At 42.7% G+C, this 25,606-nt stretch overlaps 5 protein-coding genes across 9 annotated transcripts; 2 read left to right on the top strand and 3 right to left on the bottom strand.

The window, feature by feature from the left end:
* Positions 1–429: 429 nt before the first annotated feature.
* On the bottom strand, positions 430–3,510 carry LOC111598381 (kinesin-like protein Klp68D). Its single transcript, XM_023313590.2, has 3 exons — positions 3,427–3,510; positions 2,482–3,262; positions 430–2,417 (listed from the first exon to the last, which is right to left on the bottom strand). The coding sequence occupies exons 2-3, from the start codon at positions 3,144–3,146 to the stop codon at positions 728–730; spliced, it is 2,355 nt and encodes a 784-aa protein (XP_023169358.2). The 5' UTR covers positions 3,147–3,262; positions 3,427–3,510; the 3' UTR covers positions 430–727.
* A 164-nt stretch (positions 3,511–3,674) lies between these two features.
* Positions 3,675–5,429, bottom strand: LOC111598382 (spliceosome-associated protein CWC27 homolog). The gene is made up of 4 exons (XM_023313591.2): positions 4,776–5,429; positions 4,319–4,711; positions 4,051–4,260; positions 3,675–3,990 (listed from the first exon to the last, which is right to left on the bottom strand). Exons 1-4 carry the CDS (start codon positions 5,360–5,362, stop codon positions 3,675–3,677), a joined length of 1,506 nt encoding a protein of 501 aa, XP_023169359.2. The 5' UTR covers positions 5,363–5,429.
* Positions 5,430–5,610: 181 nt separating this feature from the next.
* On the top strand, positions 5,611–8,610 carry LOC111598380 (trichohyalin). Its single transcript, XM_030223019.1, has 2 exons — positions 5,611–7,047; positions 7,102–8,610. Exons 1-2 carry the CDS (start codon positions 5,678–5,680, stop codon positions 8,573–8,575), a joined length of 2,844 nt encoding a protein of 947 aa, XP_030078879.1. The 5' UTR covers positions 5,611–5,677; the 3' UTR covers positions 8,576–8,610.
* A 160-nt stretch (positions 8,611–8,770) lies between these two features.
* On the top strand, positions 8,771–24,355 carry LOC111598385 (phosphatidylinositol 4-phosphate 3-kinase C2 domain-containing subunit beta). 5 transcript variants are annotated; one of them, XM_023313599.2, is made up of 16 exons: positions 8,771–8,792; positions 11,144–12,165; positions 12,236–12,288; positions 14,304–15,053; positions 15,114–15,202; positions 15,263–15,905; positions 15,960–16,530; positions 16,593–17,232; positions 17,290–17,535; positions 17,596–18,032; positions 18,123–18,515; positions 18,583–18,783; positions 23,398–23,594; positions 23,654–23,745; positions 23,810–23,959; positions 24,026–24,355. In XM_023313599.2, exons 2-16 carry the CDS (start codon positions 11,162–11,164, stop codon positions 24,203–24,205), a joined length of 5,646 nt encoding a protein of 1,881 aa, XP_023169367.1. In that variant the 5' UTR covers positions 8,771–8,792; positions 11,144–11,161; the 3' UTR covers positions 24,206–24,355. The 5 variants fall into 5 exon arrangements, with proteins under 5 accessions (XP_023169367.1, XP_023169364.1, XP_023169363.1 ...); XM_023313596.2 differs by lacking the exon at positions 8,771–8,792 and adding an exon at positions 8,800–9,101; XM_023313595.2 differs by lacking the exon at positions 8,771–8,792 and adding an exon at positions 8,800–9,101 and having other exon boundaries at positions 11,141–12,165.
* Positions 19,201–22,868, bottom strand: LOC111598386. Its single transcript, XM_023313600.2, has 4 exons — positions 22,523–22,868; positions 22,276–22,469; positions 21,477–21,564; positions 19,201–21,170 (listed from the first exon to the last, which is right to left on the bottom strand). The coding sequence occupies exons 1-4, from the start codon at positions 22,548–22,550 to the stop codon at positions 19,285–19,287; spliced, it is 2,196 nt and encodes a 731-aa protein (XP_023169368.2). The 5' UTR covers positions 22,551–22,868; the 3' UTR covers positions 19,201–19,284.
* Positions 24,356–25,606: the final 1,251 nt, after the last annotated feature.

The raw sequence follows: 25,606 nt of genomic DNA, 5'->3' as shown, positions 1-25,606 counted from the left end.
CATGTTGTTTTCTTTACTTTTAGAAAATCTCTTGAAATAGTTTTTCCCATATTCCCGACTAATTCTCTTTCATTTTTCGTTACACTTAAGCTATTTGTTTAACCCACTTTCCCATCTAAATCACTGTCAATCGCTAGCTCCATTACATCACTCGCTGTTCTATGCGATTCTCAAAAAATCGAATTCAATATAATCGTCATATCTGGCAACCAAATAAAATATTCTTATACAATTGTTTTGAGTTGCTTTATTTGGTTTGTCTGATTAACTAAGCGGCTTTTACTATGTAAGTATAATAATAATAATAATAATAATAATAATAATATTAAAATAATAATAATAATAATATTAAAATAATAATAATTATAATAAACAATTAGAATTATATATTAAGCTTAAACTTAAATTGCACATTAAATGAATGACTGGACACAGTGGGGCAAAATGCAGGCGCTGCCCGACTGGATACACAAAATAGCAATAACAAATGAAATAACGCGAGTTTCTAAACAATAAATAAAATTATAAAAAAATAAAACACAATGCAAATATGCAAAATACTTTTACAAAGCGAGAATTGTGCGAAGATTGGGCTAAATTATTTGCATAGAATGCTCAACTGGAACAAGGATTCGATTTATATACTGTGACTATGAGAACTTTGGTTAGTTTATGCGTGTGTTTGTGACTCTTTGACTGAGATGAGTTGGGTTAGTCCTTCGTTTTACTACTTGTTGACGAGGCCGCGTGCCTTGGGATAGGCTGAAGCCGGCTTCTTGGGCTGCACACGGCCTGTGGGCGGCCGTCGATTGGAGTCGAGAGCTGAGCCCGGACTGGGCAAGCCGCTGCGTGTGGACTTGGCGAGCTTGGAGGGGGCAGTAGCACTTGTGGGCGAGGCGTCAGCTGAAGCCGTGCTGCTACTGTTAGCATTGCCATTGATGATGTTCTCCAGGCGAGAACGCAACGAGCTAGTCTGGGTGTCTACAATGTCGATGTCATCGCCGGTTTGCATCGCCTGAGCCAGCACCGCCTGCAAGGAGGCGGACACCTTGGGCGAACGGTACTCTTGTGTGGTGCGGCAAGGCATGTCCAGCTCGTAGCTGACAATGTTTTCGCTCTTGAAGCGCAGGGCACTGGGATCATTCGACTTTGCCTCCTGGAGTGCATACTCAGAGATGGGTCGTCGGCGAAGTGGATGCGAGACGGGACGTTTGCTAATAAATTTACCATCGCTGGCATTCATGTGGAGAGGCAATGATGCGAACTTCCACTCCTCCTGCTCCTCGTCGTACTTGGCCTGCGTGTAGAGCCGCTGTTTCACCTCGATGGGCACAAAGTTGTCGATGATGAGCAGCTGACGTTTTAGCTCCTTGACCAGCTCGTTCTGTGCCATCTCCAGTTCGCGCAGATCCTGATTATGATCGTGCTTGCAGTCGTTGAGCTCTTGCTGCAGTGCCAGATATTTGGCATAGCATTTGGAAAGTTTGCGTTTCTTCAACTCGACCTCCTGCTCCAGCGATACGTTGCGCTCCCGTATCTCGAGCGTAGTTTCCTCCTGCAGCTCCAGCTGCTGTTGTATTTCAATTTCACGCTTCTTCCGCTCCGCTATCTCCACCAGCTTTTTCTCTAACTCAATCTGTCGTTCACTGTACGTATCCAGCAGATTCTTACCGCCTCGCACCAGCTGACTCTCCAGCTCGGCTAGCTTGGCAGCCAGCTTAGCATTCTCCACACGCTCTCGCTCTAGTTGCTCGCTGGACTTGGCTACTTCCGCCTCGTTTTCTTTGTCGGACTCTGGCTCTGAAGCGTCCGGTTCGCTCTCTCCTTCCTCCTCGGCCGCTTGCAGTTGCTCTTGTGTCACGCTGTCTGTTAATTCGCGCTTCAGTGGCTCTCGTTTGGGCTTCTTGACGCGTTTCTTGGCGGCTGCAGCCAGTTTCTCGGTGCGCTGTTGTTGCTGCGGCGCAATGAGCCGCTTGAGTCGCTCAATCTCTTCCTGGTACTCCTTTAGTTTAGCATCCTGCGGATCCTCGTTCTTAATTGGCTGGTTCTGTATGTTCTTCGCACGTTGTGCGTATCGCAGCGTCGTCAACGTCTCATTGTAGTTATAGTTCGAAGGTCCAATGTTAGCGATCATGATCGTCTTGGAATTGCCGCCCAGCGAGTCCTGTAACAGGCGCGTCAACTTTGAATCGCGATACGGTACGTGAGGGGAGTTCTCCGCCAGTGCTGAGATCACATTGCCCAACGATGAGAGGGCCAAATTGATTTTGCTGGCCTCCTTAAGCCGTTCCGCTGATGCGCCTGTCTTTGACTGACGCTCACTGCCCGCCAAGTCGATGAGATTCAGCTTGCCCACCTTGATCGTGTTCGTTTCCGTGTCGCACATCTCAATCTTGATCATGAATATGGCATGCGAGCTGCAAGGTAATCAGCACAATAAATCAACGAACCTAAAGGTTAGAGAGCTATGTCAGAACTTACCGTGAGCTATGCTCGTTCATATTGGTGAAGCCAACGGTGCGGTTCTTGTTGCCCACCTTCATGACGCCTATCATGTCGTCGACGCTCTTGCAATTGATGGCATGCAGATTGGGCACATAGACGCCGGATCCACGCTCTCGAACCTCCAGGTGCTTGGAATTCGGCTTAAGTAGATCGCGCAGCTCTTCCATATAAATCTCCAAGTATGAAACATCCACCAGAAACTGAAAGTTCTCCGTGCGATTGATGTGCAGCCAGATCTGTTCGAAAGTGCGCGGTATAATGCCCATCAAGTCATCATTACCCCGCACTCCTTCCATCGTAAACGTTTTCCCGGTGCCCGTTTGGCCATAGGCGAATATGCAGCCATTGAAGCCTTCCAGCACAGAGCTGACCAGCGGAAAGACTACTTCATGATAGAGCGTAGTCTGCGAGGCCGCCGCATCATAGGCCGCATCATAAGTAAACACCTTGCGCTGCTCTTTATTAACATCCACAAGGTTCTGTAGCTCCACGACTCCACGATTGGGGTACACATTGACCACTTCCGGTGAGCCCTCAGTGCGCTCTCGATTGCTCATCGGTCGACATCGTACAACCACCTGGACGCACTCATTCGGCGTTTGGCTGCTCGCCGTGCCTGGGCGTTTGCTCTTCGCACTCATTCTGCTCTGTTTTGCTGGTGGCTGTTTTTGGAGACGGTGACTAAAGCAGCCTTGCCTTCGTACCCCCTTTTTACCCCGCGCACTTCGGTCAGTCGATGTTTTGTGTGGGGCTGTAGCTGTGACGGCAAACAAATGTCATATAAAATCAATAATTTGACGGTGACGCGAATTTTGGCTGGTTTTGGTCGTCTTATTATGTCTTCAGTTATTCTCATAAATGACGTCACTTAATAAGCCAAATTTTGTGCACAAGTTGGAGTTAACGCTTTGCAATAATTACCTGTATTTTTAAAAGCCAAATTACTTCACCTTGGGTTCGTTTTTTTATTGTTCAGCTGCTACCGCTAGCAATGCTATCGATAGTTCTTCGATGGTTTAATAGGTATTTAGTAATCGATAAATACCAAATGCGAACTAAATTTTAGTACTTCAAAGCGATATATAATAATTATCGACATATCGAACACTCCCGCGAAGTTTAAAAAGTGCATGTAACTAAAATTTTATATTTTTATTCAATCATACATATTATCTAGAGGATTTGAACTTCTGTGAAGATTTAGAGTGATCTGTTGCACCACGTTTACGTTTATTAAGCGGATTACGCGGGTCGTATACATCATACCAATCATCACCTTTAGTAGACGCATCTTTGGCCAGTACAGGAACATTACTGTTAAAATTTAAAGTGTGTGCCAACCAGTCATCCCCAGTGATTTCCTTTTCCACTTCGTTATCGTCTACTGGCTTAGGTTCCTTGTCGGCATCATCAGACGAAGATTTATATTTAAGATTGTCCAATTTGGATTTGAATTTGGATAACAAACTCAGTGTAAATTCCTCTCTGATATATAGAATTTCTTAGTTTTTATAACAATTTACATTTAAAACCTAGTGTACATACCTTCCTTGTCCCTTAAGCACCGTTTTTGCTTTAACCGTATACTTTTCTTTTGTTTGTATAAAATCTTTAATATATTGATTTTCGCTCGCTCCTTTAATGTCTTCTTTCTTAGAATTCTTTTCGGGCTCTTTAGACAATTGCTTATCCTTGTTGACTTTATCCATTTGATACTGTCGTTTCAGTGAAGCAATTTCTTCCCGGATTTTAGATCTATAATAGATTAAGAATGTATTTAAAATAATATAAACAGCACCATCTATACACATACTTTTCTTTTGATTTTTTTTGGTTTTGTTCCTGCTCTTGGGTCATCAGAATGTCGTCATCGTCTTCCTCAGATTCACTTTTAATATCTTTATATTTTGGCTGCTTTGCCGAAGTGGCTTTTGAACTTCTAGCCAGTTTAGATTTAACAATCTCTGCATTAATTGAAGTCTTAGCAAATGTCTCCTCCTCGCAGTCATCTGATAAATGTTCGTCATTCTGCTCTGGTTCTGGCTCTGGCTCTGTTTTGGGCATTTTAATGGGTTCCTTGCTCAGTTTTGGATCATCTGTTGCATCATGCAAAGATTTGGCTTTGCCAGCATTTTGCTTAACAAAAATTGTTGTCTCCTGTTCATCTCCTTCCGCCTCCTCTCCAAACGAAAGTAGTCCAAAGTTTCTAAAAGGGGTATAATTTAATTTCGGCTTCAAAATTGCAAATGGATATTAAATTAAATACACACTTCACTCCCTGCTTTTCTTTCTTGCTTTTCTTCACTTTTGTTGCTTTTGGCAGGGAGCGTGGCACAATATCGTTGAAGGGATTGCTGAGCACCTCTGCAGAAATTATGCGATGCGCATACATTGGTCGCTCCTGGTGATCAACGATACCCTCCTCCAGTTTGAGCATATTGAACACCGTGTCACCAGTGACTTTACCAAAGAGAGTATTTTTATTTTCCAGCTCTGGCGCTGGCGCAAAGGTAAAGAAGAACTGTGAGGCGTTGTCATCCTTGCCCGAGTTCGCCATGCCCACCAATCCGCGACGCGAATAGCGCAAACGTGAATGAAATTCATCCTTAAACGGGTGACCATAAATCGATTCTCCGCCTGTACCATCGCCATTGGGATCTCCACCTTGCACAATGAATCCTTTGACTAGCCTATGGAAAGTCGTGCCATTGTAATAGCCCTCCAAACAGAGCTGAACAAAATTGCGACATGCTTTCGGGCACTCTCTGGCCCATAACTCAATGTCGATGTCACCAACTGTGGTTTTCAACAGCACTTTGCCAGATGTAGGCGGCTCCTGAATGTAAATATTGCTCATTTTTATATAAAACAAACAAATAAGATACGAAACCACGAATTGTTTACTTCGGCGTTGATGGTTTATAGTTAGTGATGCAAGTATTTGAGCAATTCATCGATATTATTTTTAAATAGATACACTATAGATTGTCATAAAAATCAATAGTACAACCTGTTGCAGTTTGACACTTTTTAGGTGTGTACACATTCTGCAATAATCCTAAAAAATACCAAAGTTCGTTACTAAGCAACGGTTGCTTTTTACATTTTCCAACTTTTCTTTTTTCCCGTTTTGAAAAATTATAAGAGAAATAGAAATTAGATAGAATATACTATGAACTTTAGTGACGACCCCTTAGCTGATCTACTCAGTGATAATAGTTTGGACAATGATAATTTCTTCGACGCGCCAACCGGTGGCGGCGCTGCAAAGAAATTGCCGAAATCAAGCAAACCTAAAGGGAAACTCGAAGATTTATTCGGAATAAAAGAGGAAAGTGAACCAGATCTCCACAATTCTACGGCAACAATGCAAGGAAATGCCAAATCGACTGCAGCAAGCACACCGCGCATAGTCAAACAAAAGCCATCGCTCTCAATGGATGATGCCGAGGATGATGACTTGGGATTTGATCCCAAGCGTCCAAAGAGTGGCGGAGCAGCACGAAAGAGTCTCTTTGACGATTTACTAGGTACTGCAGAACCTAAGCGAAACATTTTCGATGACATTCTAAATAACAGCGAATCCGCCAACAAGCGTCCAGCAACTGCAAAACCTTCAATGTCTCGCCAGTCCACAGACACCACGACAGAAAACTCTAACGTTCACTCACAGGCCCGTCCTAAAACAGCAGCAGGCGCTGGTAGACGCAGTTCTGGAACTGTGCAATCCTCAAATCTGAATGCGGATCCCCTGGGCCTATTTGGGAAGGAGACGAGTACCAATGTTTCAGGCATGTCCACGCCCGTCTCAAAGAAGCATGGCACGGCTGACTGGCTGGGTTTGAGTGTGGAGATGGCAGAAGCACCTTCAACTGCCGAGGAGGAGCAAGAACGCGCAACCTCCTCACCCACGCCCAAGTCAACAACAACAAAAGAGCCCGCAACAATTCCAAAGAATAACACGGAGATACTTCGTATTCCCGACTCGGATGAACAAAAGCTGGAAGCGAAACAACCGAATGTGCTGCCCTCTGTAGACAGCACAGCGCATACGATACTAATGTTAAACTCCTTGAACTTGGAGAGCAGTCACAGCTACACTGCCCTGCAACAGCAGGAGACGCAGCTGACGATTGCCGCCCAAATGAAGACCCAGGAGCGCGCTCTGGTGGAAATGCAGCAGAAGCAGGAGACGCAGGATCGCAAGTTTCAAGCGCTGTTGCAGCAGCAGCTGCAGCGTCAACTGCAAATGGAAGAGCATATCAAGGCACAGCAGGAACGCATCAACATGCATCTTCAACTGATGATGAGCCAGCCCATCATGGCACAAGCTGCAACCACTGAGACCCTGCCAGCTACTACTGAGGTCGAAAAAGTCCCAGCTGCTTGCGTGGCAGCCAAAGATGAGAGCAAGGAGCAGATGCTACAGTTGGAAACGGACGTTAGACGACATCTGCTGGAGAAGCAGCGACTGGAGGAGCTGGTAGCCAACATGCGTGTCAACTACGAGCAGGAAATCGAAATGATCGAGAGCTCCTATAAGTAAGTGAAGTCAGTTGCATTCCACAAATATCTCACACAGTTAATCTTTATTAGAAAACAACTCAAGGTATTGGAGCAGCACTTGGCTGCCGTGGAAGAGCGTCTGAAACTGGAAAACTCCGAGACGAAGGAGTATTATACAGAGAAACTGGAGAAACTCAAAGGCGACTATGAACTGCAGATCACAACCTTGAAACAGGACCACGAGGACGATTTGCGCATGTTGCGTAGCTCGCATGATGCTGACCTGGAGCGCATAAGGCAAGCCAAAATGCTCGAGCAGGCGACCGTGCAGGACCATGGCAGCTACTTGGAAACATTGCGCATGGCATCCAGTGATCTGCAAGAGCTGCGCGAAGGCCTCACCACAACCAAGGAGCGCGAGCACCAATTGGAATTTCGAGAGCGTCGTCTGGCGGATGCGGAGCGCCGCTTAAAAATCGATGAGGAGGGCGCCGAGCGCGAGAAGCGACGCCTCATGGAACTTGTGAGCACATTGGAATTACAGTTAGAACGCATTTCTAAGGACACAGCCGAAGAGAATTGGCAATTGCGTCAGCGCATGGCTAGCATAGATTCGGAGAAGAAGGCATTCGAACGGGAGAAACAGTTCCATCGCGAGCAATTGGAGCGCGATGAGAAGCGAATTGAGGAACTAAAGGCGTTGCAGCTAGCCGAAGTTGAGCGCATGCATCTGGATGTGCAACAGGAACGGAATCGTCTGTTGGTTGAGCAGCAAAAGCTCGAGATGCAGCACAAGCTCCAGGAGCAGGGCGATTTGGATAGGGAACGATTGGAGTTGGAGGCGCAGCTGCAGGTGGCACGAGATGCCATCAAGCGCGCTGATGAGCAGCGAGAACGTTGTCACAAACAGCAGCGGGAGCTGGAGCAACGCAAGCGAGTGCTCCTCGACAAAGAAAATGCGCTCAGCATGAAGGAGGATGAGGTATTGCAGACATCCACCGCCTATCGCCTGGCCATTAAGCGGCTACACACTGCCGAACACAAAGCTCGGGACGCTGAACAATTACTGCATGCCAAGCTGCAGCTGCTGGGCAAACGCGCCCACGAGCTAAGCGAGAAAGAGGCACAAATCTCTCAGGAGCGTATGTTACTCGCTCAAGATCGCATTGCTTTGCAAAAAATGAAGCAAAAGATCGGCCAAAGCAAATGCGCGCTCTGCAAAATGGGCGTTGAGAATATCGAATTCAATCAACGCATGACGGCCCACGGCCACGGCCATGAAAAAGGATTAACCACGTCGCCTTCGCTAGCGGCTGAAAATAACGGTCAGCCTAGGTCGCAGCCAGAAAATCAACCGGCTATTCCGGCGGGTGATATTGTGGATCGCATGCTCGATGAAAACATTGAAGCTTCTTATCGCAGAATGTATAATTTGTCTGAAAATGTAGATTTGGAATACTGGACAAGTGTTGCACTTGATGATGACTCCAAAAAGTTAGCTTTAGACAATGGCAATACTTTGGAAATCGAAGACTTAATGTTAGCCAATCTAAATATGCGATAGATTGATTAAAAAGTACCAATATTTGAATTTAAAAATTGTGTATCGATATACTTGAATAACAATCGATAGACTTCAGATAGTTTTCAGTGTGTACATTAGATATTAATATTTAATTTTACTCCTCTGCTTGTTGCATTCCGTTTTGCGCATTTTTCCGTGGCGTTTGTTATTATTCTTTTGTGTGACGAAGCACCCGTAGCATTTTAGTAACATTCAATTAAGTATACTTATTATGTTGTTCAATTATGTCTCCTAGTGATATGTTGAAATAAGCAGTATTTCGCGTTTTACGCCTACGTGTATCAGTGTGTTCAGTTTCGTTTTCTTGTGCAAGTTTAAATTTGTATGTGTGTGTTATATGTTTATATGTATGTATGCTTGTGTATGAGAGTGGAGGAAGCTCCAAAGCCGCGGAAGTAACAAGAAATACAAATGAAAACGCAAAAAATATATAGCATATGAAAATTAAAGCAACTAACATCGACGTCAGCTTTGAGCAAGTACGAAAAAACCGAAAGCAAAATACGTAAGTGGATGAAAAGCGAAACCAAATACGTGCATGTAAATATATACATGTGTGCACTTATGGGTGTGTGTGTGTGCGTATGCACTGCCAACAGTACATATCCATTGCTGTTTACAACATACACATTTATTAAGATAAATATATATATTTATATATATATATATATTTAAAAATATCTTAAAATAATGCTGATTAATATAATGACTATCGTTATTATTTTCGTATATATTCGTTCGTGCTTTTTCTGCACTGCGGTTGTGCCAACCCATACAGAGTTAACTACATTAATTTGGGTGTATGCGTACGTACACACCTTTGCAAATACATACGCGTGTATATGTATGTACGTATGCAAATTTTAACTTGCCGAACTGCTGCGCCTCATACTCATCACATCATTTATTGTCCGCTTATATATTTATATATTTTATTGATTTGCTTTAACCTATGCATTGCCTTACTGATCTGCCTCGCCAGATACTTTTACCTCGCCGGCTTATGCTTTCTTATCTATTGTGTCCCCTTTTTGATAGCAATTTAATTTCGTTTTCACATTGTGTGTATGCGCCGGTACCACATCTGTGTTTCTACTATGTGCGTATGTGTGCAGTACTACGCACATATGGGTGCATATGTGTGCGGGCATTCATGCTGAACAGCTGTTCTCCTCTCAAGGCAATCGTGAGAAAGTGGCGCATTTGTTTGTTTTGATTCGCCGTGGCACACAGAATCACAGCAACAAAACAAACGCTTTATCGTCTATGTGGCCACTAATGTAATGAATACATGTATGCATGTATATATATATATATATATATATATATATATATATATATATGAATGAATTATTTATGCATATGGCCTTAACAGAAAAATACATTGAACAAATTGCAAATTTATATTCATTCGTATATCATACAATAAAAATCATACAAAATTGAAATTTAATAAAACCTTTTTTTTTGTTTTGTTTGATTTTTATGCAAATTTTATTTTCGCAAAATTTTAATGCATAATATTATTTTCCCCTTGCCGATTGTATATTAAAATAAAATCGTATTCGTTTATATAAGAGATATTCGTGAAAGATTTGTTATTTATCTCAGTTTTACATTAAAATGAGGTTCTTTAGAAATATCAAGTCATCTTCATATCAATATCAATTCATCTCATTAAAAACCCTTAAAAAATGGCCTTAAAAACTATTATTAAATTAAATTGATAAATGTTCATAACGGAGTCTGGTTTTTACTTTTTAATTATTGTAGAAACAGCTGCTTAAGAAAGCTCTTATCAAAGTCAAAACAGCGTAACATAACAACTTTTGCTGAACTATCGAAATTGGTTAGGCATTTCGGTTAGTTGTAGACCGTCAGGTAATGGAAACTCATCAAAGAGTTTGGTAAAAATATAGGTTACATAATTATTTTGGCCAGTAATTGCTGTATTTTTGTAAGAAAAACATTCAATTAAATGCCAACAACTAAATGGAAATAAAAACTAAGAGAATCGTTATTAAAAATAATAAGTAATCAGGTTAAAAGATCTTCACGCTGTGGTAGTTCCAAATTATTATTTATAATCAAAAATATTTGGACAATCTGATCAACTAAAAGCAAGAATACAATTGATTAAAATGTATTTTAAAATGTTTTGTATAAGTCGCATAGATAGCGAAACATTGACTCATCGAGGAGATAGTGAGGGACTACAGAACAAATAAAATTATTAGAATGTTAATCTTCAAATTTTAGATTCGTTTCTCTTGCTTATTTTTCACATGGGCTGCATTAACTGCATTTGTAACATGATTGGCTTTGGGGAAAAATTCCAAACAAAAAATTAAAACATGAATATATATTTTTGCTTTGTCTATATAATATTGTTGGACTTTTACAGCACGTAATCGCTTTTATCGTTGGTTTTGTTATCGCTCAGGCGAATGTGGCATAGATAAGCGTAGAAATAAACTCAAAAGGCATTGTTCGGATAGAAATCAACGTTCTGGCAGCAATATTTAATTTGTATTTCTTTTTCAGCAGCTGGTGTGGACGAGGATAATGTCGAATCAGGCACAGATCGACTATGACAGGCAATTCCAAGAGGACTTGGCCAAGGCAACGGCGCTCAGTCTGGAGCAGCAGGCCCTCGATGACTACAGGCGAAACAAGAAGTACGGCACTGGCTATCAAACAGTCAATGCCGATTACTACACTCAACAGCAACAGCACCACCAACAACTACGAGGTCACAGTGTAGCTCAGCGACGACACTCGGAAGTGCATCAGGCGAGCTCATCCTTTAGCAGCGCGGGACGGTCGAGCACGCCGCCGGCTCAGACTAACAATGGCAATGGGGACAACGATCTGATCTGCTTTGCCAGTCCCACAAGTAAGCAGCCGACGTCAGAGAGCGGCAGCACCTTCGAGCGGCTAATTGAGGATCTACAACGTCTACAGACCAATAATTCCCAAACGGCGTTGGTGCCAGTGGGTCCGGTGGCGGCTGCAACGCCAATGCCCGTGCAGTATGCAACACCACCGTATGGTGTGCCACCAAGTGGGGCAGGCGGCGTTGGCATGCAGCTGGTGCCATATCAAGCGCCCACGCAACAGTCACAACAACGACCACTAAATAACGAGGAACTGCAGCGGCTCTACAGCATGTCAAACCAATTGGCACTACAGCCAGTCGTCCCGGTCCAGCCTGCTGGCTTTGTGTACTATCCAACTTTCTCTGCACCAGTTGTGCCCGGCTCGGCTGCCTATATGCCGCCACAGTATCCATCACAGGCTTATGGCTATGGCTTTGCGCTCAACAACGGTGGCAGCTCGCACGTGGATTTTGCACGTCCACATAGCACTCCAGCAACAGCAACAGCAGCAGCAATACCAACTCCAGTACCAGCTTCCAGCCGTTCTGTTCCACATTCCGGCGCTGCAACGCCAGCTGCATTCAATTTGAGACGAGCCACACCTCCAGTTGGCAGCTGCCCGTCCGTTGGACCCGCGTTGCCAGCTCAGCGCAGCGGTAACGATTTGATCGATTTGAAGCAGGATGACTAGTATGCATCATTATATTGCTCATTCCAACTCCCATGATCGACCTCTTTAATTGACGTTTATCTTTTGCAGTGCCCGAGTCAGTGTTCTGGAAGCTTTTGATCCGCTGCTGAATGAAAATTCTGGTAAGCAGTGGTTAATGTTCTTAGCTAGTCTTTTAATTCAAACCGTATTGATAAAGCGTCTTTCCATTGTAGCGATTAGATTTTAACACACTTTTAAGCCGTGGATTGAATTTAAATAATTTCACTAAAATTGCGTGCATAAAGTTCTAAAATTATTAGTAAAGATCAGCCAAAGAGCAATTGACAAACAAATAGATTATTTATACTAATTAGTACAGGGCTGACTAGTTCATCTTTCAACATTTATATTCATACAGTGGGAAATCAAAAATTTTAATTCACATTAATTAAAATCATTATTTTCAATGCTTTGAAAAAATTACTTTGATCAACTTCAGTTCTAGTTTGTATATGAAATTAAGACTAGAAATATGGTCCTTGCCAACTGTCTGTCCGTGTGTCATGGATCTTATAACATGGTATCATTTTTAATTGTTATTTATTTATTTTTGTTTGTAATATTGTTTCACGCTGTTGTTGTTGCTGTTGTTTATCCATACCAAGTTCTATAAAAATAGTAAAAAACTGTTAAACTGAATGCTTTCTGTTTCTCTATTTTGCAGTGTCGCAAAAGTAATACATTTTAGTGTAAAACTTCTACTACTATCCATACTAAGTACTACATACTACTACCAAATAACTGCAACTATTTAACAACAACAACAACACCCACCCAGAACAACAACAACAACTAATAAAAGAAAAGTCAGGCGACACATACACAACAACACGTCATCAGCTAAAAGGCAAAACGGGCTCAGGGTTTTATGGTGTGGATAAATCTGAATTCAAAATAAAAATAGATGCCACGTACATGTTAATAGTACCCACTTATGAACACCTGCTCACAAACACAAACATTTATATATATATATATATATATATTTATAACAATCTTAAGTCGAAAAACTTGTGCCTTCCACGATTGCACTAGAAATTTTCTCACTGTATGAATTGAATATTGAATAAAAAGTGAGAGTTTTATGATCAATCAGCGATCAAACTGATGGCCTCATATCACATTAAACATCACAGAAAAAGTGTATATTTAAATTAGTATTTTTGCGCAATTTCTAAATGAATTTGACAATTTTTGTCTGCGATGGCAAATCACATAAAATTAAACTAACTTTAATTTTTTGATGAGTATTATGGAACAGAAGAAATTGTGATTTCCAGTTTCATATTTACATATACATACACATATATATATATATATATATATATATAAATATATAAACATATAATATTTTAATATACATATATACATACATATGTCAAATACATGCTTGTATAACTTTTGGAGACCAATAATAAACTATGTCTGAGAATAAAAATTTCAACATTTTGTTGTTTTATTAAACAATTCAACGCTGAGCGTTCGGAATACGAAAACTTATTTAATTTTTGATTCTTGTTCGTGATATGGGATTATTCAAACACGAAATATATATGTATGTGTATATGTAAATATATAGCCAGGGAACTATTTCATTATGTAGGCATTGAATAGTAAGAAGCTAATTCCACCATTCCCTTTTAAATGTGTATTATTTGATATATATAAGAACTTCCTCTATCTATATATTTGTAGTATATGTAAAGAACTTTTTTTAGCATACATTTGGTCAGCATATTAAAGGAAAAGGTTAAATGGAATGCCGTCTGTGATTTATGTAAATATTTATATATATATATATTTATTTTCATTTGTGTCGTGTGGGCGTCCGCCGACAGCTGAGCCAATTGGTCTCTTGCTGAAATGAAAATTGGTTAGAATGGGAGGCCGAACAGATTTGTTAGCATAGTTTTGCGAAACGTTCTCTACAGTCGCTCAGTGCCATTCGCGGCTGGCTATATCGCTGTGTGGGCTTTTGTTTATTTTATTTTTGGCTTCACGCTCGGATCGACTCGTTTCGAACTGGTCGATCGTGTGGTCATTTGCATAATAGTGAATCGTGCGATTGCTTTAGTTTAATTAACTCGCTGATTGATGATGCACTCGTTACTTGCAGGCAACGACGGCGCCTCCGACTGCACTTCCTACTACGCGGACTACGATCCCTTTGACTTCCTCTATAGCGGCGACAATGGAACTCAGTACTCGGATCCCATGTACGAGGCGGTCAACCGATGGGACAAGAGCGCCGTTAATAGTGGCAGCGTTAGCTCCATTGGCTGGCGACAGGATTACCTCACTCAGCCCTCTCGTTCCCACTCATCGTCACCCACATGGACAACAGCAGCAGTTATAGCTGCAGCTGCGACGACATCGGCGCAAGCAACTGACAGACCTAACTCGGGCTCGATATCACCGCCACCGCCATTGCCGCCACGCAATCAACAGCTGTATGAGACAGGCGCAAGAACTTCGACTATTTCGACGACATCGTCCAAGCCACATCAACTGGCGCCGTTCACAGACAGCTATACCAACAGCATACCAGCCCACGTCGTCCTAGATCGTCGGAAAAATTTTACACGCCTCTACCAGCTAATCAGCGAGCAACGCACGGATGATCCCGAGCTCTTAGAGTTCTATCATATGGTGCGGGATCTGCGAGGAAGCTATAAACATGGAGACAAAAAGACAAATCTGGGACACATAATAGCCGCCGAGTTCAACTATCATTACATGATGGACACCAGCATAAAGGTCATTGTACATCCGGCTACGAATACGCTGCAGCCGCACGCTCTTTCCAATTCATTGGCTGGAGAACAGATCAAGGGCTATGGCACCCCAGTTACCTTCACCTGTGACAGTAAATGTCATAAATTTGGCTATTATCAATCCGAATAATGTGGCACCTTTTTGCTTGCAGTTGACTCAGTTGTGGCTCAGGTGGTGGCGCAGGCGTTGGCCTCCCTCGAGGGACAGGTGCAGGGCACAGTCACAGACTATGTGGTCAAGGTGCGTATGGAAGGAAGATTCAAAAGTGTTTATATGACAGAAACTTTTCTTTTGTTGCAGCCCATTGGCTTGTTGGAGTGGCTGGCACCCACCTCAAGGCTAAGCCAGCTTGAGTGTGTGCATAATAGCTTCCAGTTGGAGAAGGATGTGCATTTGGGGTTGTGCTTGCGCACCACTGCTAATATGGAAGCCATTGCTCGCACTGAACAGGACGACGACAATGACGCAGATCTGCAGCCGGAACAAGTGCTGCCCAACGAAGTGGTGGCTATTGTTACCTACGACAACATGATGATACTCATTGAAACGCTTGAAACGGAAATCGATAAGCTCGAATCGGCGGCAGACGGTGCACCAGCGGGCCGCACCGTCGTCAGCTGCTCGGGCGTAGTGCAAGCTGTGAAAGCTATATGTGCATTGCTTGGATCTATTGACACGCTGGAGATTGCGCGTTGCATTTCTGACTTGAAGCGCATATGCGAGGAGGCCCAGACCAAGTATGCAACCTTGGCGGTCTCTAACAATCCAGAGATTATCAGTGACTATGGCGAATATGCTCAAGTGACGCTACGACCTCGCTCCACGCTAGAACAAATCAAATTAAAGTGCAATAGCTTGCGCGATGCTGTCCAGGAGCTAATTGAACTCTATGCCAATGTGTTCCGCGTTGCTTTCTCGGTGAAGACGCCGGACTTCGCCACAAGTAAGAAAATGAATTATTTTCTTGAGCTTTAATACTGATCAAAATTCACTTTAGCGCCCATACCCGTATCGTGTGTGTCCAAGCCGATTGTGGTGAGCATCAATTGCCTGCACAGACCGCCGCTAAACTGGAAATACGACGATTACTCACTTTGCGTGCAGCTTGTCTATGGTACGCGCCTGTTGTCCAAACCAAACGTCTTAAGCTGTTCCAATGATACGACCGGCGGCCTGTTTCCACGGTTGAACTTCAGTGCTTGGTTAACCTTTGACCAGCATCCAATATGCACGCTGCCACGAGAAGCGCGACTCACGTTTGTACTCTATGGCAAACAGGCAGCTAGCGAGAATGAGCCAAATGCCGAGCCAAATGGAGAAAGGAGACAGGTGACCACGGAGCTGGGTTGGTGTTCCATTCAGCTTTTTGACTTTAAGCGTACCATGATCTGTGGTCCCTATTTACTGTCCGTTTGGCCACCAACCACTGATAAAATGCTGGGACCAGCTCCAGCTCGTGGCTGTCATCCTCACCCCGACTTCTGTCCAGTGCTTAGCATTGAAATACCTCCCTATGGCGGTCGCATAGAGTTTCCCGAGCATCAGGAGGCGCCTAAGCAGGCACCGCAGTGAGTTTTACCCATGAAATATTTTACTTGCAGCACTTCTTCATTTAAGTTCATTGATACAGCTATGACTTTGCCTCGCTGGATGCTAATCTACAGGAAGAGTTGTTGAATACAGCCGAGCTGGGCTATTCAGGCGCAACGGAGCTCCGCGAGGTTTTCTGGGAAAAGCGGCTATACTTGCAGAACTATCCAAATGCGTTGCCCAAGGTTTTACATGCGGCACATAGCTGGGATTATGCCAATCTGATTGACTTGCATTCCTTGCTGCACTCCTGGGCGCCGTTGTCACCGCTGCAGGCATTGGAGCTGCTGTTACCACGCTATCCGGATGCCAAAGTGCGCGAAAAAGCTGTCGAGTGGATTTCAAATATGCCCAACGATCAACTGGTAGACTTTTTGCCACAGCTAGTGCAATCGTTGAAACACGATACGTACGAGGCTTCCGCGCTTTCGCGTTTTCTACTCTCGAAGTGTTTGGAGTCGCCGCGCTTTGCCCACCACATGTACTGGTTGCTGGTGCACAGTCTGCCCGATGATCCGCTCAACTCGATTGGCGCCTCACTGGTGGATCAGGACTACGACGAGTCGCAAATCACACAGGCGCGTTACTATCGCCGTAACAAAATGATGCTGCGCGCTCTCATGGCCATCTGTGGCGAGAAGCTGCTCAAACGTTTCATGTATCAGCATCGCATGTGTCAGGTGAATAGCAGTTATAAATGCTCCATAATACAAATTGATAATAATTATCCTTTGTAGAATCTGTCCAAGATTGCGGAGTCCGTTAAGGAAGCTAAGGAGTCGATGCGTCAAAAGAGTCTGGTAGCAGGCATGGATGAAGTTCATCAGGATTTGCTAGAGAAGCCCACCTGCCTGCCACTGGGTCCTGAGCTAGAGGTATCGGGTGTTAATGTGCGCAACTGCAGCTACTTCAACTCCAATACGCTGCCCCTGAAAATCACATTTGTGGGACCAGATGCTGAGCCTCTACCAGCTATTTTTAAGGTAAGCTGTTCTAGTTGCTACAGCCACATGGACTACATTTCTTTGTTTCGTTTTTGATAGTGTGGAGATGATTTGCAACAGGATATGCTTACGATCCAGCTGATACGCATCATGAATAAGATGTGGTTGGCCGAACGCTTGGATCTTAAGATGGTAACATTTAATTGTGTGCCTACCGGGTACAAGCGCGGCATGATCGAACTAGTCTCAGAAGCCGAAACACTACGGAAAATCCAAGTGGAATGCGGTCTCACTGGCTCCTTCAAAGATCGACCCATTGCCGAATGGCTAGGCAAACAGAATCCAAGTCCGTTGGAATATCAAAGTGCAGTGCGCAATTTTACACTATCCTGCGCCGGCTACAGCGTGGCGACCTACGTGCTGGGGATCTGTGATCGACACAACGACAACATAATGCTTAAGACCTCAGGACATTTGTTTCACATTGATTTTGGAAAGTTTTTGGGCGATGCTCAAATGTTCGGTAATTTCAAAAGGTAAGTTTGATGTACTTAAATGCTTTCAGGTTAGATTAAGTAGCGCTACACTTTAATTATCTCAAGCTAACATAAAATTTAACATTGCAGAGATCGCACTCCTTTTGTGCTCACCTCGGATATGGCATATGTTATCAATGGGGGTGACAAACCGTCTACGGATTTTCACTACTTCGTTGATCTCTGCTGTCGTGCCTTCAACATAGTCCGCAAGAACGCTGACCTGTTGCTGCATACACTTGCGCACATGGCCACAGCGGGAATGCCTGGCGTGAATTCAAATGCGGTCACCTACGTGCGCCGTGCTCTGCTGCCTTCACAATCGAATCCCGAGGCGGCGGCCACATTTGCCAAAATGATACAATCCTCGTTAAAGAGTTGGTTCACACAATTCAATTTCTTTCTGCACAACTTGGCTCAGATGCGCTTCAATAACGACGAGGGCTCTGGCGAGCTTTTGTCCTTTGTACCTCGCAAATACACGTAAGTTGCTAGAGAACTATGAAAATATGAAAATGTATCTTCAACTGATCTCAAACATTATTCACAGCATGCAGCAGGATGGTCGGCTGAAAATTGTCAAAGTAGTGCGCTTCCAGAAGCACTACAGCATGGAGAAGTATTATATGTACATTCTGCAAGTAACTCGTCACGGTCAACTGGATCCAACACATCTGTTCCGCTCGTATCGCGAGTTTACCGAGTTTCATCAAAAGTTGTGCATGCACTTTCCACTGGTCAAGCTCCAAAGGTAAGTGAATCGTCCAATCTTAAATGTGACATAGCAAAGATAAGACTTAAAGCCTTTAATGATAAGACAATAATTTATCATTGAAGTTGGCTTAATTGGTTTTCATTACCCCGTGAACTAAGCCTTTTGAAGGGTGCAGAAGTTGATAGAGGAAATATGTGGGCAAAGAAAATTAATTTTTCATTAGTGAATTGAAGATTTAACAAACTTCTTAACAAATTACAATTTTATTCTGTGTCAACATAATTTTGGTGGATTTTTTCTAGGTGCATGTATTGATTATCTTATGAAAAATGTACCCAGTGAAGAGGGAAAGACAGTTTCTATTAATCGTAAATTTATTTAAACATAGTCAACATTATATGGCAACTTCTACTTTAGATATATATGTATATATATTCATATTCAGAAGTGTATGTGTGTGTGTGTCCACAGACTTATTTACATGTAAAATACTGTCTTCGCTAAGGAATTTGAGAGCAGCATTTTTGTTATGGGAATCTAAGCCTCTGTAATTCGGTCACTCCGCGTCGTGTGATCCAATCCAGCGACTGGCCGCAATGCCTCTGTCATGGAGCGATGTTGACGTATAGCGCGTCCGAATAATTCATCATCGCTGTCCTCCTGCGAGATCTGAGTGCTGAACAGTTTGGGTATGTCCCGATCAGCACTTGGTGAAAGCTCCTCAGGTAGCACTGTGATTAAGCGTTGAGTTGCCCTCGGTGGCAGCTGTTCGCTTTCGTTCTGCTCCTCGGCAGAGTCAAACTCAACATCGGACTCATTTGAGCTAGGCACCTCTGCAGATTGATAGTATTGTAAGTTTTCCACATCGAATCGCACCCTCAGAGCGCGTGCCTCACGCTTAGCTGCCTGTGGTGGTGGGGCAGCAATTTCCTCCACTTCCGCCTCGCTCGAACTGGAGCTCGGCAATTCCTCGGGCTTGTAACAAGTCAATGGTGATGCATCACCCCGTACACTAAGCGTTGCCGACTTGGTGACTCGCGGCGCTGGCTGAGGTGGCCGACGTGCTGGCACTGGTGATGGCGCAATGTCCAGCTCCTCGCAAAGCGCATCGAAATCATGCACCTCTGTAGCGAGTGAAGTGGAGCTTGCTCGAGGCTCATCGCCATTCCCTTGCAATTCTACGAACATATCCTCTATACTGCTCACATATTTTGGACTACTCCCCTTGCCGTGGGCTACCACATCCTCATAGTTAGGCAACGTTCGATTTGTCCGCGATACCTCGAGCCGCATCAGTGACTCGTAGTCAGGCAGGATAGGTGGAACAGATGGCCTCATATGATATGGAGGTGGCTCTAAAGCGTCAGCTGATCGATGTGATCTTTCCTCATTAGTAGGCCCCATAAGCTCCAGGTCTCGAAACAGTGAGTCTTGCTGCACCACATTTTCCAACTCGGGAGTCGTCTCGCCTCGTTCTGTTTGGGGCAGCTCAAGTGCCGACCAATTACGTTGAGCTGCATTTGCTACACTTTCTAAATTTTCAAAGTTTTCCCAGTCATCATCGATGCTCTTTCCAAAGCCAGGTGGACTAGCTGGCGCTGGAAGCTCAGTTTGCAGTCCAGTAAAGTCTGCTTGCATGTCCAAGATGTCAGCTTCGTTCATTTCGTAGGATGAGCGAATGCGCTCAAATTCAACATCATCCCCATGGTGTGGCAGTTCCAAATCAGAAAACAAGTTGCGGGCTATAACTGGCTCCGTTTGATCAGTTGAGTCGGGTGTGCCAGCGATTATTTCCACCACGAACGCTGACTCCGTGTGTTCCAACTCAAGGATACGGCCATCTCGTATTAGTTTCGGCTCCTCCAGAGTAGACTCTGTTTTTAGCTGTAGCTCTGTCTTTGGCTCCGGTTCGGGTTTTGGTTCAGGTTCCGGTTCTAGTAGCGAGTTTGCCTGCACTCCAGCCGGGGAGTGATGCACTTGAGCAGCCACAGAAATAGCAGCTCCAACTTGATCATCATCAGGCGTTAAGAGCTCTGGCACATCATCGACCTGCTCATATTTAATATATCGTCCTCGCTCCTTGCTGGTTATTTGTAATTCCTTATCTTCCTCGCTGCCTGTCTTAACGCTAATTAAATTATATTTCTCGGCGAAATGGTCGAAATTGGGTATATCCAGCTGAGAGGGAGGCTGAGCTGCTTCCACTGCGATGGGCGGAGCCGGAGGTTGACGTGTAGGCGGCGTTGAATAGTAGTCATAGCTGGCGCTATGCACTTCACGGCGTCTGCGTCGCGCTGCTTCAGGCTCTGGACGACGCGGAACTGTGCCAGTCAGTTCCGGTATGCTTGTCTCCTCTTTGTATTCATACGGCGTTAATGTGGCCATCTGCAGATTAGGTACACTACCTGCGAGGTATTTGTTAGCTGTAAAATACACATTAAAAGTATAAATAACAAATTGAGTAATATTGGATATAAAGCTAAAATGCATGAATATTTTTAATGACGTCAAAGATTTTGCCTTGCTTCAGTCATAACCATTCACTTGAACTTTCTACAGGGTATTCAAATAACGTGTCATGAACATTGTGGGTCTACTTATGTTCGTATAAAATACAAGCCATTTACTTCCAATTCCATTCACATTAAGTAATTCTGCACACTTACACACGCACATACATCCATGTACAGACCATCATAAAAATATATTTGTGTAAGTGTACGCCTTACCTGTTGAATTTGTTGGTCTGGCACTTTCGAATTCTTCGGTATTCCGTTGCCGAAATACTCCGTGTACAGCGTTGTCGGTACCATTTACCTGCAAGTGCAATCAAAATATTCTTATGGTTTATTAATGAGCAACTAATACAATTCAAAATGAGTTTCATTTTGATGTTAGTGTAACAATTCAATCAGCTGTGGGCTCAGCTGTGCAAGCCTAATGTCTGCACACACAAGAAGAAGAGTGCAGTAATAACAAGTTTTGCATGCGTCATGAACGTAACTGTGAAAGCATTACACACACATGCACATGAACAAAAATGCTAAGCTAATGTATGAGTGCCTATAAATCCCGATACAAATGCAAATTAGAGATGGACTTTCAAATATAAATATACCAGTAATGTCTTGGTCCTAGCTGAGTATAATAATTAAAACAAAAAGGAAACTCTTCATAATTCTCTTTAAAGCTTTCATTTAGGCCGTTTTGAATATTTATCGATATAAGAGGATCGCACTCTAATGATTTATTAGTTAAATAAAGGTCCCTCTTATCGATATTCACCGAACACTCTCACGTTCTCATCTCCATTTTTATTGACAACTTAACACTCACTCATATATATAAACAAAACACGAATACACTTGCTTTAGGCCTTATCAGAGTGTGAGGGAGAGAGCACGACTATTCGTTGGCGTTTAATGTTTTATCAGTTACTTATTAACTTTTATAAATGGCTTGCAGTGAACCAGGCAGCGAGTTAATTGCCAGATTTTTAAAATTGTGTTAATTCTACATGTAACGCACCTGCGATTCGTAGGCGGCATAACGTGGCGCAGTTTGCGGCTGCTGTTGAGTTGCGCGCGTTGTCGATCGCCCGCCTCCGCTATCGAATGTAAGACGCCGCCTAAAGCCCCAGATTTTGATGCCGAGCAGTGCCATAACGAGACTCATCAGGAGCATGATCGAGCTGGCCAAAGGACCAAGTGCCCCCTGCTGACCTGTGCGGAAGTATTGTTGAACGATTCTGCTGCATGGAAGGTAGTTAACTTACCTTGGCCCACATACGTATGCTGAGCCATCGCTGCTATTCACTTTTGGCCAGCATATCGCAGTTGCACACCTGATTTTTATGAACTTTTTGCAGCACTGCTGGCTCGTCTTCAGTTCGGTTCTGTTCACCACGTTGGCGTTAATCGAACCCCAATGTCGCAGCTCTCAGCGCTCGGCTCTCAGCTCTCGGCTTTCGTCGCTCCGGCAACCAGCTCTCCGTTCTCAACTCTTGCCGTTTGCCCGCTAACTGATTGAGCTGCGTTGACGTCGCAGTTTGTTAACAGCCAACGCTCACCGCGTTATCGCAAAGATATCGCGGCGCTCCCACTGCTTGTCTCTCGCTGATTGCTTGGCGGTTTGGTGGCTCGTTGGTTTGCTCTTTTTTCACCTGCTGCTCTTTGATTCGGCACACTTTGGCCGTGAATCAAAGGTATCTGACGCAGTTACTGATTTATCAGCCATTACAGCTTGTTACCTGTTACCAATCGCTTGCCCCTCGCTCGTCTAGCATTGATAAGAAATCGTCTAATTTAATGAGTTCGTTGTCTGTTTTGCTTGCTTTTCTTTTAGGCTCACAAACTCACCTTTCCGCAATGTATAATCGGAATTGATCATATTCAAATGAATTCTCTTTTATAGACTGTAGTCAAATACCCTAACCTTTTCCTTATGTGATCACCCTTGAATTGCTTAGTATCAGTTACCTATTAGTAATACCTTTAGTCACGGCAATGTTATTTTCAATGATAAATCAAAGCTCGACATATTTTTATAATTGATAGCATTTTAAAATGATAAAAAAACCATGATTACTTTCGTTGAGATTAATTAATCCTCGAACTTGTTTTGTTAATTTCTTTCTTTACCTATTTAAAGCTTACCAACGGGTGTCCATGTGGGTCGATCGAACATCAAATCTGTTGCCGAGAAGCGTTTACCTCTGATACAGCGTTTCTTGAAATCACTATTCGATGCAGCTGAGGAAATCGCGCACTCCGATTTGGTATACACATTCTTTCATCCGCTGTTGCGCGATCAGCAGGAGGCCAAATTGGAGATGCCCAAGATAAAAGGTAACAAGAGATGTCGAGGTTCTGTTTATGACATGACTAATAAATATTTTACCTTGCAGAGGTCAAGCGTCAGCCCTCGCGGGATAATCATAATGAAATTGGCCAGATACGCCTTTCGCTGCAATATCAACGCGGCGTGTTAACTGTGATGGTATGTTAGCCAATCAAGTATAGTTAAATACCTTGATATAATATATGTTGCTGTCCTGTTGCAGATACACCACGCCAAAGGACTGCCCATGCTGCAGGGCGGCCAAGAGCCAAACACCTATGTCAAATGCTACCTGAAACCGGATCCAACGAAAGTGACCAAGCGCAAAACCAAAGTAGTGCGCAAAACTTGTGTGCCCAGCTTCATGGAGACGGTAAGTGTCATCATAGTCATCTTTCACAATAGAACATGAGCTAACTATATCTAATGTTATCTGCAGTTGGAGTACCGCATGCCTCTGGACATTGTGCAACAGCGCAGGCTGCAGGTGACCATCTGGTCACATGATACTTTGCAGGAGAACGAGTTGCTTGGCGGCTTTGAATTGGACCTCTCCAAACATGATTTGCGTCAGGAGCTGTGCGACTGGCATCGTTTGGGATCGGTGCCTAGGAATTGAATATTGTCTGCTGACGGTCACTAAACGACAATCTGACCTAGTTTTATACGCGCACACACTCACTCAACTACTCTCACACACACTTATACACATATATGTCAGTGCCTGTCTTTTCAAAGCAATAATACTTACATACTCAACGTGATTGTACATTCCATATATATATATATATATATATATATATATATATATGTATATATATATATACTTATACATATATTTACTTATATCTATCTAGCTGGACTCTATCACTTGTATATAGTGTACACACATATACAGACAAACATATATATTTATATATATATCTATACCTATATATATATATATATATATATATATATATATATATATATATATATATATATATATTTATATATTTATATATTTATAAATCGCACACATATACTCTTTTTTTTTTAGCTATTGCGCAAACTTTATCAGATCAGATCAAATATTGTATATGTACATAAAATCAACCAAATATAAGTGATACGTGCTGATCAGTAGTAAATACTTATATAAAGCATAATTATTTATTTGGTTCAGTTCTTTTGAATACTGTAGAGTGCACCATTCTCTTTCTAGTTGTAGGGGACTACAAATCGAAATTCTTGTCAAAATACAATATTATTGTCCGGGCGGGATGGACATATCCTTAGTTAATCAAGTGCGAAGCAGCAAGAGTTTATTTACAGTATTAAAGACCTGGTGGTTGGGCTGGGTAAATCATAAATCTTGAAATCGGTTTGCGTATATAAATATATATATTATATATTAAAACACTACTTTAACCTAACTCCAGGCAAAGGCAGAACAGTCAGAAATGGGTATAGATCATGCTATTCAGGTCACATTTTAATATCGTGATTGATCTATTACTGCCAGTTTGTCATTGGGATCTGAGTTTTCAGTTTCATCTGACTCAGCTCAACTTCCCAATATTATCAACTGCCAAAACAGCTTGTCTACGGCAAATATTCTAAAGATTCTTAAATAGTTGCAATCCAAAGAATATAACTATATTATATGATGATTCATGGAGTATTCACTAGATCACTCCAAAAGCAGTTAAAAAAAATAAAACTAAAAGTTTTTATTTTTATACATAATATGACATTTTGTCGGAACCAGAAAAACACAGAAAAAAGCTACTAAAAGATAGTATGAAAAATAACTAGAAACCATTTTTATAATATATTTTTCTAATCAAGAGGAGCCAAGATCTTTTAACTAAATAATATGCTAATTACAATTAACATCAATCATATGCTATCAAAGTTAAAGAATAGGCTAAGTTTATCAAACATTTCACGGAAATCTGTAACAAAAGCAAATAAATACAGAAAACTAATTATATTTATGCTAACAACAATAAATTTAATTTATCAAGTGTCTTACAAA

The sequence above is a fragment of the Drosophila hydei genome, unplaced genomic scaffold (assembly GCF_003285905.1).
Source record: "Drosophila hydei strain 15085-1641.00,03,60 unplaced genomic scaffold, DhydRS2 tig00000001-arrow-pilon, whole genome shotgun sequence".
Lineage (NCBI taxonomy): Eukaryota > Metazoa > Arthropoda > Insecta > Diptera > Drosophilidae > Drosophila > Drosophila hydei.
The sequence above is the reverse complement of the archived record's forward strand: the minus strand, read 5'-3'. Positions and strand labels throughout refer to the sequence as shown.